This window comes from Arachis hypogaea, chromosome 3, assembly GCF_003086295.3.
Source record: "Arachis hypogaea cultivar Tifrunner chromosome 3, arahy.Tifrunner.gnm2.J5K5, whole genome shotgun sequence".
Classification (NCBI taxonomy): Eukaryota; Viridiplantae; Streptophyta; class Magnoliopsida; order Fabales; family Fabaceae; genus Arachis; species Arachis hypogaea.
Genome location: NC_092038.1, coordinates 116,805,086 through 116,820,172, shown reverse-complemented (window position 1 = coordinate 116,820,172; position 15,087 = coordinate 116,805,086). Strand labels below are relative to the sequence as shown.

General features: G+C 34.8%; 1 protein-coding gene and 1 pseudogene across 2 annotated transcripts; one reads left to right on the top strand and one right to left on the bottom strand.

Moving 5' to 3' along the window:
• Positions 1–1,335: 1,335 nt before the first annotated feature.
• LOC112791002 (trihelix transcription factor ASR3) lies at positions 1,336–5,530 on the top strand. 2 transcript variants are annotated; one of them, XM_025833655.3, is made up of 3 exons: positions 1,336–2,380; positions 4,519–4,569; positions 4,952–5,530. In XM_025833655.3, exons 1-3 carry the CDS (start codon positions 1,411–1,413, stop codon positions 5,209–5,211), a joined length of 1,281 nt encoding a protein of 426 aa, XP_025689440.1. In that variant the 5' UTR covers positions 1,336–1,410; the 3' UTR covers positions 5,212–5,530. The 2 variants fall into 2 exon arrangements, with proteins under 2 accessions (XP_025689440.1, XP_025689439.1); XM_025833654.3 differs by having other exon boundaries at positions 4,516–4,569.
• A 680-nt stretch (positions 5,531–6,210) lies between these two features.
• LOC112791003 (magnesium protoporphyrin IX methyltransferase, chloroplastic-like) lies at positions 6,211–7,724 on the bottom strand (annotated as a pseudogene).
• Between the last annotated feature and the right edge of the window lie 7,363 nt (positions 7,725–15,087).

The following is a 15,087-nucleotide window of genomic DNA, read 5'->3' as shown; positions in this document are numbered from 1 at the left end:
AATATGTATTTCTCAAAAAATATATTAGAGATTGAATTTTGATGTGATTTTTTGCAAATATGATTAGAAAAATGAGATATTATTATTCTTAAAATTTGGTGATTTTTTGTTAAGTATATATTTTTTTGTGATTTTTTAAAAGTATTATTGGTTGTTAACAAAAAAATTATAAAAAAATATATACTTAACAAAAAATTACCAAATTTTAAAAATAATAATGTCTCATTTTTATAATCATGCTTGCAAAAAATTACATGAAAATTCAATCTCTAAGGCAATTTTGAAAATATATATTTACTATTGGGTATTTTTGTTGTGTTTTTAAATTATTTAAAGGCATTTTTGTTGATAATAAAATTCGGGGGTATTTTTGTCAGCGTCTGAATAATTTGGGAGCGTTTTTAGTGGTTAACCCTATTAAAATATTTTATTAAAAAAAGAAAGTTAATTACCTTTATTCATGAAATATATAGTTGATTTTATTATTTGTTAATTTCAAGTGTTAATTAATGCATATAAATATAGTTTAAAGTGAGATAAAGAGAGGAGAAAATTGAAATTCTTTTTCTTTTGAGAAAAATAAAATTTCTCATTTTATATAGCTAAAATCTTTCATTAAAATCTCTTGAATTTTCAAATTTTTTTCTAAAATAGTATCCAAAACATTATTTTGTTTAAAAATTTTAAATAATCTCTAAAAATTATTTTTTCCTTCTTTAATTATCTCATCCAAACACACTATGAGGCATTACTTAAGATGACTTTTTTTTTTCAAAAGATATATTTATTTTAATAGGAACTAAGAAGAAAATTAGTACATATATATCGGCTCTTAAGAAATGCTAGAAAGTCATGTTTCAAATTTTTTTTTATCAAATAATATTATGTATTTGTAAATCTTCAGAGAGTAATAAATTCCATTCAACCACAGTCTATTTCTTTTCCTTCTGTGGTGCATTCCAGTTATTTCTTTTAATTTGTTGAGTAACATTCCCATTCACAACTAGGACACTATTGACTTCCCCCAATTTGTTTTTTGACTGCTTTTGGTTCCTTATAAGTAAATAGATCCTTAGTTGGAAGAAGATCACGCTAATTATTAAGTGTCCAAACAAATTACTGGAGTCAACTATCCTTTTATTTGTTTTATAAAAAAGCAAAGTATATGTGTAAATATAAGTATAATTTAATTTATTTTTAATCTATATTTTATATTTTAATATATATTTTATATTAGTGACTAATTTTAGTATATCTTTTATATACTTGTTGCTATACACAAAAATGGGACACAAAAATTGTGATCCATTTTTGGAAAAAAATGTTGCCTACACGAAATAATATGAAATCCTCCTTGAGAAATTTTCATTTGCCTACTAAGCAAAAAAACATTTTCTAATTTCTATATGAATGGTTTGTATCTTATCTCAATCCACAAAAAACACTTGTGTGCGCGTGATCATAATAAACGCCATGGAATCAAATTCAGAGAAGAATATCAACATCAGCGTAGGTTCTTCCGGTGGTGGTAGTGAACATGTTCCACTAGTAACCGTTGCAAAACAACCAACGACAGCAACAGAAACTGTAGCCAAAGGCGAAACAAGAGCCAAAGCGACAAGACATCCAAGATGGACAAGACAAGAGTCCCTTGTTCTCATAGAGTCCAAGAAACTTGTCGAGAGTGGGGAACAGATTAACAGGTACCAATCGCCACCTGGGTTTGTTGTTCTTCAGACGGATCCAAAGTGGGATATGGTTTCATCGTTGTGCCAGCAACGAGGTGTTAAGAGAGGCGCTGTTCAGTGTCGAAAAAGATGGGGGAACCTTCTCACTGATTTCAGGAAGATCAAGAAGTGGGAAACGAATGTGAAGGATGAGAATGAATCGTTTTGGATGATGAGGAATGATAAGAGAAAGGAGAACAAGTTGCCGGGGTTCTTTGATTCTGTAGTCTACAATGTTCTTGATGGAGGGGTATGCACTGCAGCCGCGTATCCATTGACGCTTATTAAGGGCCCACCAAAACAAGAAAATATTAGTGGTGGTGGTGGTGATCGGGGGGAAGGAGAAGGTGTGGTGACGGCAAGCAAGAAGGATCATCATCGCAGTCGCAATCAACCTCATCGCCAGAATCATGACGAGGTTGATGAGGACGACGAGATGGAGGATGATGAGACCATTGTGGACAGTGAGATGGGTTGGAGCACTGAAGAGGAGAACAACACTAATTCTACGACAGAGACAGGGAAGGTGAATAACAGTAGTCTAATGCTGTTGAAAACACCTACTGTTGCAGGTGCTAAGGAAACGGTGATGAATATGATGATGGTGATGGGGAGTACACAGAAGATACCGTTACCCAAATTGCCTACTTCAGGTATCCTCTCTGTTCCAATGGACTCTCTATCTCCATTTTAGTTACATCACTTGCATCATTACGACGTTACCTATTTATGCATGTTGTACTGTCTCACTGTTTTTAGTGTTTTGTTTATCTTGTATTAGAACTTTAGGGCCTTCTGTCTTAGTATCTTTGATTTCCAAAAATTCTTATTTTTAACCATGCTGCTTATTATGTTATTTAAAACAAAAACAATTTGTGCAAGAGAAAAGTTCAAATGCCAACCTAATGTTTTTAGCCAGCACTTCTAGCCATCGGTTAAATTCTTTGAATTTAGTAATCTAACAACATACTCTTAGCCTATATTTTTAAACATTGTTGGCTAACTAGCCAAAGATAATAAATTCTATTCACCCTCTACAGCTCTACTATTATAATATACTTTTAGCCTATGCTTGTAAGTATTGCTGGCTAACCCTCTAGCATTTTTCTTACCGCAAATTTGAAAGAATGTCTCGTACATTATCAAACCCGTTAATACATTATATATTAGGAATATGTATTGTTTTAGTCCCTAACGGTTGAGGGTCAGAATCGAAATCGTCCCCAACATAATTTTTTATTTAGAATCATCCTTAACGTTTTTTTTCATATTAAAAGCGTCCTTTTAACTTTTTTTGGACAAAAATACCCACCGCCACCTGCACCTTTACCTCCATCAGCACCAGCACCAGCATCAGCACCAGCACCTCCACCATCAAGAATAACAATATCAATGAAATCAACACATATTTAACAAATCAAGGAATCGGAAATTCAACAAATCAACAAATTAACATAAATTCAACAAATTCAACAACCAAATCAGCACACAACAACAATAAAATCAAAAACAACAAATCAAAATCAGAATTAAAAGTAGAAGCAGAAGTAGTCACAGAAGCACAAGAAGCAGAAGCAAAAACTCAAGCAGAAGCTCAAGCAAAAGCAAAAAGCAGAGGCCAAAGCAAGGAGCAGAAGCCAAAGCAAGAAGAAGAAGCAGATGCAGAAGAAGAAGCAGATGCAGAAGCCTAAGTAGAACCACTGGCAGCTCATGGGCGACGGAGTGACGACGACTGGGCAGATTGGCGGTGGTAGGAACCCAGCTCAGCCTCAGATCCCTCACTCTCCTTCGTGCGCCGCCCTCCTCGCATCGGGCTCCCCTTCGCCGGCGACGTCCCCCCTGCCACCTTCTCCTTCCCCCTCTCCCTTTCCCCTTTTCCTTCCCCCACTCCCTTGCGCCCTTCCCCTTTTCCCTTCTCCCCTGCCCCCACGCGTGTTTTCTTTTTTTTTTTTAATTTTATAATTTTTTATTAATAGGGATAACTTAGTAATAAAATAAAAAAATTTATTAAAAATGACGATTTTAATACGAAAAAAAAATATTAAGGATGATTCTAAATCAAAAATTATGTTGGGGACGGTTTCGATTCTGACCCTCAACATTAGGAACCAAAACAATACTTATCCCTATATGATTACACTTTCCTCTCTAAAGTGAAATTCAAACTTTAGAGGATTCAAATCCATTAATATTAATATTAAGAGTAAAGTGACGAATAAAGACTTGAAAAATTATACTTTGGATAAATTAATCCCTAAAAAAAATACCAATAAAATTCTTTACGATAGCAGACATGGATAAGTTATGTTTAAATTGAGACCTTTTATCCTGATCATAAGAGCTAATTTGAAAATAATGTGTCCATATCTGATATTGAAAATGACTTCATTGGTACCTTTTATTTCTTTAAGGACTAAGATGTCCAAAGTGTAAATCCTCAAAAATTTATTTATCACTTTACTCTAACATTAATGTAGCTGGAAATTTTAACTAAATGTATAAAGAGATGTCTAAAGCTTAAATATAAATAACATTTTTCATGTACATAAACTTATGCATTCAGTCACCAAAAAAAATAAACGTATGCATTTAACTTAAAAAATTATAATTTTCAATTCCAATAAAAAAAAGGACATGATGGAGTATATATTATTATTGTTAAAAACATCAGTTGGCGGGATTATGTCTGCTTGATGGGCAATTGCCTTTATTCTAGTTGTTTTTGCCCAAAGCTTACGCAGATTACCTATCTCTTATTGACCAAAACTAATTTCTCCACACTCAATAGCAGAGAAACAACCAACACCAACATCTTGCAAAGGGAACTACGACCATCCACCAGGTAAAGTGATTGAACTTACTAGTGCCAATAGTTGTTATATCGATTAAATTCCCAAAGTGGTTCCTGTGATCCACACCATGCATCGATTTAGTTCTTGAGATTCCAATTGCACTGTTATCAACCCCTTTCCTGCAATGACTTAGCAAACAGAGTGAGGCAAAGCCCTCCAATGCCACGCCGGACATCTGTGGAAATGACGTGTTTCCCTTTGGAAAGCAGATGCGATATCGTTTTGATATAATGAGAAAACCATTTTAGATGCTATAGTGCAATTGGAACTTAGATACCAAATCGGTACATGATGTGAATATCAGAAACCACTTGGGGATTTAGTCTGATATATTTGTCCATGGATCGACTCTCACCTACTTTGTTGGTTCAGGCTTTCAAAGAGAAGGTGTGTCACAGGAGGGGCACAAGAAGAGGAGATTATCACCAGGTAATAGTGAACACACCACAAATTTCAACAACAACATTGTCAGAGTACTAAGAAGGAACAATAACATGCTGAAAGCACATCTTGGGGCTCAGAATATGAATTACCAGTTGGCCAGAGAACATCAGAAGGAGCAAACAGATAGCTTGGTTGCAGCCCTTGGCAAGCTCACAGATGCTCTATCAAAAATTGCTGACAAGCTGTGACTATATTCAGATTTAAGAAGGAACATAACTCTTAGCATTTCCTTCTCATGATACCTTTTTTATTTTTGGGTGGAAACAACTTTTCTTATCATTTGTTCACATGAAGATAATGTTTAAACAATTCAAACCTCTCTCTCTCTCTCTTACTCTGACCCAGTCAGCAACAGTTGCACAGAACCAGAAGGATCTAAGAAATTACCATTTTACATTAATCACTTTGTTGTTTACAACGTCCCTTAAGTTCCTTTACAGTCAAGCTATATCCAGCAACCTGTAAAACTTTTCTTTTCTATTTTTTTTCCCCAACAGTTTTTGTCTATACTCATGTATTCATTACAATAAGCTCACGGTGTGTAAGAACCTGGCATCTAGATTAGGTAGAAAAATGAAACATAGTAGAAGGGCAAGGGAGATGCAGTGATATCAGTGAGATATCATTCAATTTCCCAGTATTTGCTTGTATTATGCAGTAAAAGGACTGAGTGACAAAAGCATCAGGTATTTGCGAGACCTGATTCTCTCATAATGCCTAACCCTATTATTTCTCTCTATTTTTATGCCCTCTCACTACTTCCCACAGCCCTTTATAGTTCCCACCTCTCTCTCATAACAGAATGCTCCCTCTCTCTCACTCACTTTCCAGCTAGGCAAGTTAGTTACAAAACCCACCTTAGCCCATATTCATTCAATTACAATTAGGTCCCTAATTTCTAATAAACTTGGTACGTAACACGGTGACACAAAAATGAGTAGGGAACTAAGCTAAAACCTAAAAGTGAAGCTAAAGCAAGAGAAAACTTGAACAATAGAGGATACATGATGCACATACTGATTATAAAGGAAGCTAAGTCCTCAACAAAGGTTGGAGCAAGTTAACATTATTACACAAAGGAAGATCCAGTGGATCAACTCGGGCTTAGTTTCAAAATTGAAATTCAATTGATTATTTTTTTTTAAATAAAAATAAAATAGAGGAACATTTCAGCATCATCTACACTATTGAGAAAAAAGAAAAAATATATTGTATAATCGAATTATATGCAGAGAGCTGTTCAAAGCATACAATGGCACTGAAAAAAGAAAAAAAAAGTTAAAAAGAAAAAAGGCCTTACAATTTACATAAGGAATTCCCTCTAAACAAAAATAGATTATGTCATCGAAAACTCACCTTCCAAGGATCACTAAATAGGAACAGCCTCAACAAGCTTAGCAAAGTAAAACTGAGTGGTGATTAAGCCTCTCTTCCTTATCTTCCAGCCAACCTTTTGCAAGGCCCTCTCTACATCTGCCTCCGAATGAAGATATGCCCTTGTTGCCTTTGAAGGTCCGGGGAACAACTCTCCAATCCTCTTTAGCAGATCATAATAGAATGTCTTTGGAGCAAAACTCAGAATCAACCGGTTGCTGGCCAATGATGCAAGGTGAGCAATCATGCCGTCTGCCTTATTTTGCGGATAGTGAATCAAAACATCCAGGCACACCACCGTGTCATACTTGCCATCTAAGCTTTCCAAATCTTTCACCACAAATTTCGGCATCGCAGCTGCAGGGGATACACTATCTTCACTTGATCCAAGTTGTTCTTTTGCCTGCAAATGGAAGTTATCTCTTACTTAATGCCGGTGTTGATAACTGATAATTGATGTCATATTCTATAAAAATCAGTTATGTCTGCATGTCGTAGTACCTGATTCGGTTAGCTAACTAACAGTGTAGATAAAATTAGTTAGTAATCTACTGCTAATGGTTTTGCTAAACTACATTATTATGATTAAATCATATAGCAAGAAAAGGAGAAATGTGGTAGTGACCTGTTTCTCAGCTTCAGCAACCATAGCAGCGGAGATATCGCTGGCTGAAACAATGGCACCCTCCTTGGCCAGCGGAATCGCAAGGGAACCGGTGCCGCAACCGGCGTCACACACCGTCACACCTTCCAGCAACCCTTCGTCCTTCAACATCATAAGCGTGCTCTCCACCGTCTTCGAGTGCCCCAACCTTATGTCCAACTGAACCCGGTTCACGTCCTCCGTGTCACCGTAGATCTTCTTCCACCTCTGGAATCCCGTGTTGTTGAAGTATTCCCTCACAACCTCCTTGTCGCCCCTCCAACCACCTCCGCCTGCTCCTTCCGCCGCCTCTCAGGGTCCGAAAGCGACAGCACAGCCGCCAGCGCAGCCACCGATCCCCCGCCGATCACGGCGATCGTCGTCCCGTCAATTGCACCGGTTACTTCGGCCGCGGTTGCAGTCGAGAGCGGGTCAATGGCAAATGCAGTTGTGAGTGGATGCTGTTTGGTCGTCGGTTTTTGATTGGCGGGAGGTGCTCTAGCAAAACGAAATCCTCTGTTTGGAGGAATTAGCGAAGACCAGAACGACGCTGAGAACGCCATATTCTCTTTTCTTTATAATTTTTTGGGTTTTAGATATTCTGGTTTCTGTTACCGGCCGGTCAGTGTGAACTGTGAAGTGAAGGAGGAAGTTGGTGGTTTGACTGGTTGTAGTGATATCCTGGATAAGATAGCGTTCGAGCGTCTGTGTCATTTTATCGGATTCTCGTGGGTCCCACTTTTCAAAAACCCTTTGTTTTGAGCTGGACTCTAGTCTCATTCTTTTAGAAAAGTTGTTGGTTTTTTTCAAAAACCTTTGTTGTTGGGTTGGCTTTTCTACTTTCGTGTTAGTTTTATATGGGCCTAACGCGGCCCAGAATAAAAAGAAATAGGGAATACACGTGATTAACTGAATCAGATCTCGCCAATGAGCCTGGCCTCTAGTGGCATTTCTCCCCCCTCCCCACCTCAAGGTCTAGGGTTCAAATCCTAGAGGATGCAATTGAGAAAAAAATGTGATAAAAATGTGAGAAGTGTGTGTTGTGTTGTGTACATGACAAATTAGTGGAACTTATCTAGTAAAAATTAAGTTCAATTAATCATGAAAATGAGCGAGTTGAGGGCTGAGAGTGTAGCAAAATAGCTAAAAATAATCTGCAATATTACAATAGAATAACTAAGATAGTTCAAAGTTTAACAAATCAAAGAAAACATTGGCATTGTGTAAGTATGGATTTGCACCATTATATTTTTCTTTTGCCCAATCCTCCAAATTATGTATATCATATATTCCCAATTTTTCTTTACTCTAAGGATCACAACCCCTTCATCTTCGTGTCGCCAACAGAAGCTTAAAAATTTAACCCACCAAAAAGATAAAACAACCAAATTAAAAGAATCAGATTAAAATCAACAAGAACAAAAATAATGAAATTAAGCAATCAGAGCTATCAACAAATAATCCTAACAAATAATCACATTATAATTAACAAAAACAAAAACAATAAAATTAAACAATAAGAACCATCAGCAAATAATCTTAACAAAAATCAGCAAGTAACAAATGATAGATTAAAAATAGAATTATGACAATAAATTGTGAGAAATAAACAGAATTAAAAAAACCCTAAGACTTGAAAATTTTTAAAACAGAATTTAAAAATCAGAATCATAAAAACAAATTATGACAATTAAAAAGGATTTAAAAATAGAATTAAGAAGAAATCAAAAACCCTAAGAGAAGGAAAGATGCAGCGACGGAGGTGGAGTTTCTCTAGCAAGATAGCAAAACATTGTTCAACAAGCAAAGAACCTGAAATCAGAAACTGAGTTATAACTAAAAAATGAATACTAAACAATGAAACTGAGTTATATTTATTTAAGTTAAAATCCAACATAGACTAGAAATATGTGATCACTAGACAACGAAACTAAGTTATATTGGATAATCATTACCCTCTTGGCCTAACTAACCTTCAAAATGGAAATAAAAGAAATTTCTAACTTATAACATGTGCAGAAACTTGTTTGAAATATCATTCATTAACTTATTTTAATCTCAATTTTTAAAGTAGGATAACAAGGTCTGTGTCTCAATTTTTGTATTGTTTTAAAAATCAGAACCATAACAACGAATTCTAGCAAATAAAACAGAATTCACAAACAAACCTAAAAAAAATCCTAAGGAATCAGAACAAAGAATTTATAGGTTTCAGCAAGTAAACACAATTTACAAACAGAATTAAATAAATAAAAACCCTAAGGCTTGAAAATTTTAAAAATCATAATAAACAAAAAATCAGAATAAAGAATGAACAAGTGATACCTGAGACTCCATTACAACTAGGGGTGGGTACGGTTTGGATTTTTATAAATTCAAACTGGATCCACTTCAAAACCAGTTTTATGGTTTATAAAACCAAACCAGAACTGGATTGAAGAGAGAAACCAGTTCTAAACCAGTTTGAAAAAATAAAAACCGATTTTAAACTAATTTTAGAATTTAAATCCGGTTTTACTTATAAACCGGTTTTAAATTTGGTTTTACTTACGAACCGGTTTTAAATCCGTTCTTTTTTTAATCCAAATCTAAAATCTGGTTTTTTTTTATAAAATCCAGTTTTAAAACCAGATTTTTTAACAAAAAATCCAGTTTTAAAACCAATTTTTGGAAATTCAGTTTTAAAACCAGTTTCTTCAACCAAAAATCTAATTTTAAAACTAGTTTTTAAAAATCCAATTTTCAAACCAGATATTTTAACAAAAAATCCACTTCTAAAAACCGGTTTTTAAAAAGTAAAATTAATACTAAAATCATTTTAAAGTGTATAGGTTCATTACAACTAGAATTTGGTCCTTTATAAATCTAATGACAATAGCTAATCTATATAACATTTAATCATTCTCAAAATATCAAAAGAATACCACCAAAAAATCTCTCTAAAACAACAACCACAAAGTATCAAAAGATGCCAAGTTGCCAACAAAATCATCAAACAACCACAACCTTTGAAGAAAATATCAAGCACAATATAAAGTCTCAGCCCCAAGTGTTTGATTAGCATTCAATCTTCACAATATAAAATCACATATTCAGAAGTTCAATTAAACATTCGCCACAACATAATCAAGCACAAATCCAGCAACACAAACTCAACCAATACAGCTTCATAATTTCAGTTTATATATCATATGATTGAGCTTCTAACTACCCTAACCCTTATTCTTAGTAGCTGATTTCTCTTAGTATAATTCTCTTGGTCTTAAATCACAAAGAACCTGAAAATTAATCAACTAATTAACCAAAATTAATCAAACTTAATAAAATAAAAAGGAAAATGTATATGTGTTTAATCAGTCTTCAATAAGTGGTACATGTATATGTGTTTGGACATACATTGGGTTTGCACTTTCTTCTATGGCAATTCATCTAGTGTGGGGATCAAAAGATAGTTGGTGGTTGATAAACCACTATTTTATGGTTTACAATGTGTTTAATTGTATGGTTTTATCATGGTCTTTACCCACTTATTCATATATTTAGCATGTATTTATATTTCCTTCCTAAAATTATTACATGATTGAAAACATGCTTCTTTGGTCTTAATTTAGCTAATCTTAATTCTCTCTTATTACCATTCGATACCTTGATCTGTGTGTTAAGTGTTTCAGGCTTCATAAGGCAGGAATGGCTTAGAGAATGAAGAGGAAGTGTGCAAAAATGGAAGGAACACAAGGAATTGAGGAGATGACCAGCGAAAAGTCACGCGGTCGCATGGCTCACGCAACCACGTGAAATGAAAGAAATCAGAGTGACGCGATCGCGTGCCTGACGCGACCGCGCAGATTGGAAGCTGCACGAACGACGCGAATGCGTGAATGACGTGCACGCGTGATACGAAAAACGCTGAGTGACGCGATCGCGAGGACGACGCGGACGCGTGATGTGCACGATCTGCAGAATTACAAAAGTCGGTGGCAGAGATTCTAGGCCGCATTTCAACCCAGTTTTCGGCCCAGGAACATAGATTAAAGTCAGGGAACATGCAGAGACTCAACATGCTTTCATAACTCATAATTTATAGTTTTAGATGTAGTTTTTAGATAGAGAGGTTCTCTCCTCTCTCTTAGGTTTTAGGATTAGGATTCCTCTTAAAGGATTTAGGATTCAACTCTTCATCAGGTTCAATATTTCCTTTACTTTATATTTATCTCTTATTTTCAGATATTTTAATGCTTTTATTGGTATTTGATTTATGTTGCCCAATTGGCTTATGGACTTTTCATGTTAGGATTATACATTATTGAGATGTTTTCAGATATTTATGATTTCAATTTAGCTTTTTATATTACTGCCTTTTATTGATAACTGGAAGCTCTTGAGTTACCAACTATTCATGATTGATTGTTATGTCGGCTAATTAACTGGAATTCCACTAACTCTAGTCTTTCCTTAGGATTTGGCTAGAACTTGGGAAATCCAACCAATTGGTTCACTTGACTTTCCCTTGCTTACGCAAAGGTTAACTAAGTGGGATTAACTTCCATTCTTATAGGAGTAACTAGGATAGGACTTCCGAATTTTCATATCTTGCCAAAAGTTTATTTTATAGCTATTTATTTATTTTAATTGTCATTTAATTTACTTGTTCATCACTTTCAAAACCACAATTTACAAAATCCATAACCAGTAATAAGAACATACCTCCCTGCAATTCCTTGAGAAGACGACCCGAGGTTTGAATACTCGGTTATCAATTTCAAAAGGAGTTTGTTACTTGTGACAACCAAAACGTTTGTAAGAAAGGATTCTTGTTGGTTTAGAAGCTATACTCACAACGCGATTTTATAAATTTCTTTACTAGCAAAAATCCTCTCTTCAAAATGGCGCCGTTGCCGGGAATTGCAAACATGTGCCTTATTATTGGTTATTGTAAATATTTTTTCCAAAAAAAAATCACATCTTTTTCAAAATATTTCCTTTTTGTTAGTTTTTGTTTTTATTTTTTTCCTACTACTATGAATTCTCACCCCTCTGGCTTCAAGTTTGATTCCAATGTTATTGTTAGGAATGGACACTATAATGAGATCAGGAATATGCATTAAGGTCAAAGCAATCAAAGATGGACAGAACCAAGAGGATCTGATCAACCCATTAGGCAACAACACCCTCCAAGATATCATGGACGAAGACCACTCTACAATGCATACTAAAATGATAGATATCCTCAACATGACTTTGGACCACCATACTCACAAGCCCCTTTCCACCATTCACCTCCATATGACCTTAACCCTCAACCACCATGCCAACCACCTTATGAGCCATATGAACCATATATAGAACCACCCCAATTCCAACCCAATTACTCCCAAGAACCACCACTTCAATATTCACCATCTCTATATCCATCAATTCAAGAGCACTATGATCCTATTTATGACAGCCGAGTGCATCAAGAGTCAAAGGATCGTTTCAAGGAATCAGTGGATCGATTTCAGGCAACCATTCATCAATTGGAGCAAGCGATAAATCAATTAGCTTCCCAACGTTCAGACACTCAAGGAACCCCCATGGCTTCATGGGAACAATCTAATGAAGAACTAGGGTTGGCAATGGGTAGGGTAGGGTAGGGTTTGGACCTTACCCTAACCCTACCCGCGGGTAGAAAATCTCAATAAAACTCTATCCTACCCTACCCGCGGGTTGAGAATCTCTCAACCCGAACCCTACCCGCACCCTAAATTACAAAACCCTACCCTACCCTACCCTACCCGCAGAAATATAAATTTTTTTAAAAATAAATATAAAACTCAATCATTCTAAATTTCATATATATTAATAAATAAAAAAACAACTAAATTCAAATTAAAATAAAAGACAATAAAATCTTAAAAAAATTCAACATAAAATTACAAACATACATATTGTTATATTAATAAAATAAAAAACTAAGTTTAACTTAGAATTAAAAACAATAAAGTCCTAAACAAATTCAACATAAAATTACAAATAGCATAATTATCAAGTTTTTAACAAAATTAAAATAACATAAACAAAGATAAATGTCTTCAATAATTTCTTTTAATTCCAAGTTCTTGCAACACTATTCTTCTGTCAGTTCAGAAAATGCATCATCATCTTCATTAGCAGTTTGATAATCAGGTTTTCCACCTAAAAATCAAATACAACAATTTTATTATATATAATTTTAACACAAGTATAAAATCTAAACAAATTAAAAAACTTGAAAATATAAATAACCTTTTTTATAATATTCTGCCCACAACCAATTTTGATTGCACATAAGAGCTTCTACCGTATCTTCATGAAGACTACCACGATGAGTAGCAATTATACGACCACTTGTGCTAAAAGAAGACTCAGAAGCAACAGTAGACACAGAAATGGCAAATATGTCTCTTGCAATTTTCTGAAGAGTTGGAAACCTAACTCCATTTACCTTCCACCAAGCTAATATATCAAAATCAGGAGTTAAATGATGAACATCTTCCTCTACATAGTGATCAAATTCCGTCTTCACAAATGAACCTTTTTCCTTCTTCTTTTGTCTAATATACAATTGATAACCAACATCATCATCATCATCTGCACTAACCCTAAGCTCTTGTGTAGATTCCATTGACATATTGCTTGAATTAGATGTATTCTTTTGATATTCATGAAGTAACTCATAACATGCCTGTTTGATTCTCTCAACTTTCCTTGTGCATTCATTAGGATCTTCACATATCTTAGCAAACTTATATTCAAGCCCATCAAGCTTATACCTAGGATCTAGAATTGCAGCAACACCCATAATGCCATGAATTTCTTCCCAATACTTATCAAACTTTCTCTTCATCATACATGCCATGCTACTAATAACTGGGTTAGGAGAAACAACCCATTTTTCCAATCCAACATGTATCTCACATACTTTATTAAAGTAAATGTTGGCCGTTGGAACTTGAGTTCCAGAAAACAACTGAGTCACATCATAAAAAAGTTTTAATTTACCACAAATTTCTTTCGCAAGTTCCCATTCCTCATTACTTGGCACACTTTTATAATTGGAGTCTTTTTGTTTTAGTCGAGCAAAGACATCTCTGTACAGCCATGCAGTTTCTAACATCACATAAGTGGAATTCCATCTAGTCATACAATCAAGAGATAGTTTTTTGGTAAAGGGAACACCTGACTTACTACACCAACTCACAAGGGTTTCATGTCTTTTACTAGTTGAAGTCCAATACACCACACTATTACGAATTTTCTCCACACTTTCTTTAACTAAATTGAAACCATCCTTCACAATTAGGTTTAAAATATGAGCACAGCAACGCATATGCAATAACTTACCCCCTAACAACAAATAATTTGAGTCTAGACGTCCCAACAACATATCAATCATAGCATCATTTGTAGAACAATTATCCAATGTAATAGTTGATAATTTTCTATCTAAGTTCCACTCCAACAAAACTTTCATTAATGCATTAGAGAGAACTTCACTTGAATGAGGAGCAGGAACATAAGTAAAGGTGAAAATTATTATAAATATATCAGATAAAAAAATATCACAAATACATCAAGCATTAGAAAGCATATCTTATACTAGAAGCAAAGTTTAAGGTATTACCTCAATACTCGCATTTGCAAATTCCATGAACTATCAATGTAGTGTGCTGTAACAACCATATATCTTTTTTCCTGGTTGGAAGTCCACATGTCAGTTGTAATAGCCACTCGACTATCATTTGCATCTATCATCTTGTTTATGTTAAGCTTCTCCACTTCGTACATTTCCAAGATATCCTTCTTGATTGTGTTTCGGCTTGGCATCTTAAACATTGGTTGCATTGAAGCAAACACTTCTCTTGTTGCAACATGATCCACATATGACAAAGGATACTCATGCATACAAATGGACTTGGCAATCAATTTTCTTGTGTGAGATGCATCAAATATAAAAAGCATCTGAACTATTCTTTCCATGTCTTTGAAGAGATTCGGCAATTGTTGATTGTCTTGAATTTGCTAATTT